The sequence below is a fragment of the Anser brachyrhynchus genome (genome assembly GCF_964034855.1).
Source record: "Anser brachyrhynchus genome assembly, chromosome: 6".
Taxonomy (NCBI): Eukaryota; Metazoa; Chordata; class Aves; order Anseriformes; family Anatidae; genus Anser; species Anser brachyrhynchus.
In genome coordinates this window covers 5135560-5138645 of record NC_137700.1, presented here as the reverse complement: position 1 = coordinate 5138645, position 3086 = coordinate 5135560, and the positions used below count along the sequence as shown (strand labels likewise).

The 3086-nt window shown below is 38.1% G+C and overlaps 1 protein-coding gene across 1 annotated transcript; it reads left to right on the top strand.

Moving 5' to 3' along the window:
- The first annotated feature begins 351 nt into the window (after window positions 1–351).
- Window positions 352–2696, top strand: LOC308197327 (ubiquitin carboxyl-terminal hydrolase 42-like). The gene is made up of 5 exons (XM_080597580.1): window positions 352–673; window positions 834–936; window positions 1100–1167; window positions 1324–1394; window positions 1929–2696. The coding sequence occupies exons 1-5, from the start codon at window positions 490–492 to the stop codon at window positions 2013–2015; spliced, it is 513 nt and encodes a 170-aa protein (XP_080453706.1). The 5' UTR covers window positions 352–489; the 3' UTR covers window positions 2016–2696.
- Window positions 2697–3086: the final 390 nt, after the last annotated feature.

Genomic DNA, 3086 nt, shown 5'->3' with positions numbered 1-3086 from the left:
AATGTTGTACTATAAAGTAAATGTTGTACTAAACCTGTATGCTTTTTAGGCTGGTATCTTTGTATCGATACCTAGAAATTTAACTGTTTTCTTCCTGTATATAGAAATCGTTTCAGTTAAGAATCCTGTTGAAAAAAGGAGGGCAGAAGTACTATTACATACATTACTGTAATTTTTCCTTTCTCCCAAAGGACTCGTAGCTCTGTATCATGAAGCTCACCCGACAGCACTGTGCTGAAAATAACCCACGTTCTCTTAATGCTGTATCATCAACGTCAAATATTCTTTCCTCATACATTTTGCAACCTGTGGAGTTCACATTCCTGTCAGCCTTTACAAACGTGACTTTGCAGTAGTCTTTTAGATTTCTCATCACAAAATGCACTTGAATACAGGCTTAATGGATATTTTTATTCTATAAAGTTGTGTGAAATGAAATGTTAGGAGGCTGTTGGGACAAGGAGAGTGGATATTGTATCTATAGTTTAAATGTTACTTATATGTTTGTTTGTAGTTATGTCTGTTTCGCTAGACTGGGATGCTTTCTTCTTTCACTCTTCAGGTCGTGAACAAGATTTTTGCATGATGTGCACGATGGAGACTCACATTAACCAGGCCCTGCGTTGCACTGTTGATGCCATCGAGCCTACGCGTGTTATCAATAATCTCAGTCGTAAGTGGCTTCAGATGTGTTTCTTTTTCAGCATCTTGTAATCTTCAAATAATTATTTGATGTGTATAAATGGTTTTAACACTATAAAGAAGAGAGATTTTAGAAACAGGAGAATTACTTCATTTTTAAATGAGGTAAATACTATCATCTTCTTATTTAGGAATAGGACAACATTTCCGTTTTGGCAGTCAAGAAGACGCACACGAGTTCTTGCGCTATACTGTTGATGCTATGCAGGAAGTGTGCTTGAATGGAAGCACCAAGTAAGCATAAACAAATTCACTTTTATACGTTCTCTAGCACCTTTTAGGCCTTTATTTACTATCAAAACTGAAAGTCTAGGTCATCCTTGGTTTTCATAAAACTCTTTGAAGAGTTAACTGTGTGCCTTAAATCTTCTGAGGTCTGATTATAATTTATTTCCAGATTGGACAGATCTTCTCAAGCTACCACCACCATTCATCAAATATTTGGAGGATTTCTAAGATCAAGAGGTACTTTTAAAAATATTCCTGTCCTTAGAACTGATCTGTGTCTTTTGTCGGTAGTAAAGCAGTCTGTAGTTTGTCTGAAGTAGTATCTATCGACAACTTGAATGTGGACAGTTAGTCTCCTTCACGTGTTGTTAAGCATTTATATTTTGCTTCCAGTGAAGTGCTTGAATTGCAAAGCAGTTTCGGATACGTATGAGGCATTTCTTGATATCACTTTGGATGTAAAGGTAGGAGGTTTTGTAAATATAATTCATGATGTTTAAGTACATGTATAACTTTCTAAATTAAACTTGTTTAACTTAAAAAACCAAACCACGTACAATGTTAAAATATAAGAGCTTGGTGGTGGTTAGAAAGTGGATTGGACTTTGTCCTTCTGTGGAACCCCTGTAAATAGTCTCCACGTCTGCATTGGGTTTAAGGGGAAAGAATTTTATTGCTGCACAAAGTATAATACTGTCACACTTCTTTGTTGTTCTACCTCAATATACATCTAATTGTTAGACTGCTGGATTTGTTGCCAGTATTGATGACAAAGCACACTATAGATGCTGTCTGCGTTACTGGAAAATGATTTGTTTCAAAGTAGAATGACTTCCAGGTGAGGTAAACGCTGAGCATGCTCTTTCTGCCTCCTTCTTGACAGTGCTCATAGTAGATCGCTTAAGTATGTATTAGTCAGGTTCTCTTATAAACTCCTAGTGCGTCTCTGGAATTTTGAATTTACAGTGACTTTACGCTCTTCTTTCTCGCTCCTCTAGGCGGTTTCATCTGTTACCAGAGCTCTAGAACTATTTGTGAAACCTGAAGAGCTGGATGGAGAGAATTGCTATAAATGTAGCGAGTAAGATCATTACTAATTATGTCTTAATACTAGATATTAGTTTTATATATTACATGACTTAGAGCGTAAGTTATCCTTTAACTTCATTTAGAAATAAGGAGACGCAGCTTTGTTGTTGTTGTTGTTGTTGCTTCATTTCGTAGTAGTGGTGAGCTGAAGCAAGGAGCTATGGAGAATGATTTGGAGTGGAAGGCAGCAGCAGGTTCCTGCAGGTCCCAGCGTTCACTGTGAAACAAAGTTAGATTGAGTGTCAGGGAATGTGAGCTGGCTCCGTGGTAATGAATGTTAGCAGCCTGTGCTGGCTCACTAAACAGCGTCTTGCACAGCTCTTGAACTGTGAAACCTGTCGATGTGGACTAATGCCTGAAATGAGCTCCCTTAAGCCTAACCTGTGCACAGGGAAAGCCTATTGAGTTCAGGCGCTCTCTGTGCTGATCAATATGTAAGATGTTTCTACGTATGTGAGAAACAATTGAACATTTGCATAAGATGGTTTGGCAAAACAAGCTGTTAGTCAAACATCCCCTCAGAAAAGCACAGAGTGCCCGGCTCAGTTCTGTAGGATTCATGCCTGACCCCTCTAAATGAAAAATGCAGTATCCACTTCTTGTTGTCGGATACTAAGGAAATTAGGGTGTCGAATCAAGAGCGTCCAATAGGTTATTAAAGCAATTTAATCCCAGGTTCGTCTTGGCCTGCGGATCCTAGAAAGCAACATGCAGCGTATTCAGGATTCTCATAACTGATGTCTGAGGAAGAGAAAGAACTGTAATAGCACCTCACATCTGAATTGCATGGTCTTTCCTTAATGTGCTCTTTGAGGTGTGATCGGTTCAGTCACACTTAAAGCCAGAATTTTCTGTCTTTTTGTGAGCTTAAAAGGAAAGGCCTTGCACATGTACAGTACTTTTTCCATTGCTGATAACTGTTATTAGTCTTATATATAACTCATTTTTAATATTTTTTGTTTATATTTTATAACTCCCTGGTAATACGCTTTCATGAGAGATTCCTGTTCCCGCTGTGCTCTGAGTTGTTGGTAAAACTTACCTTCTTCTCTGTATTAACAAACGTG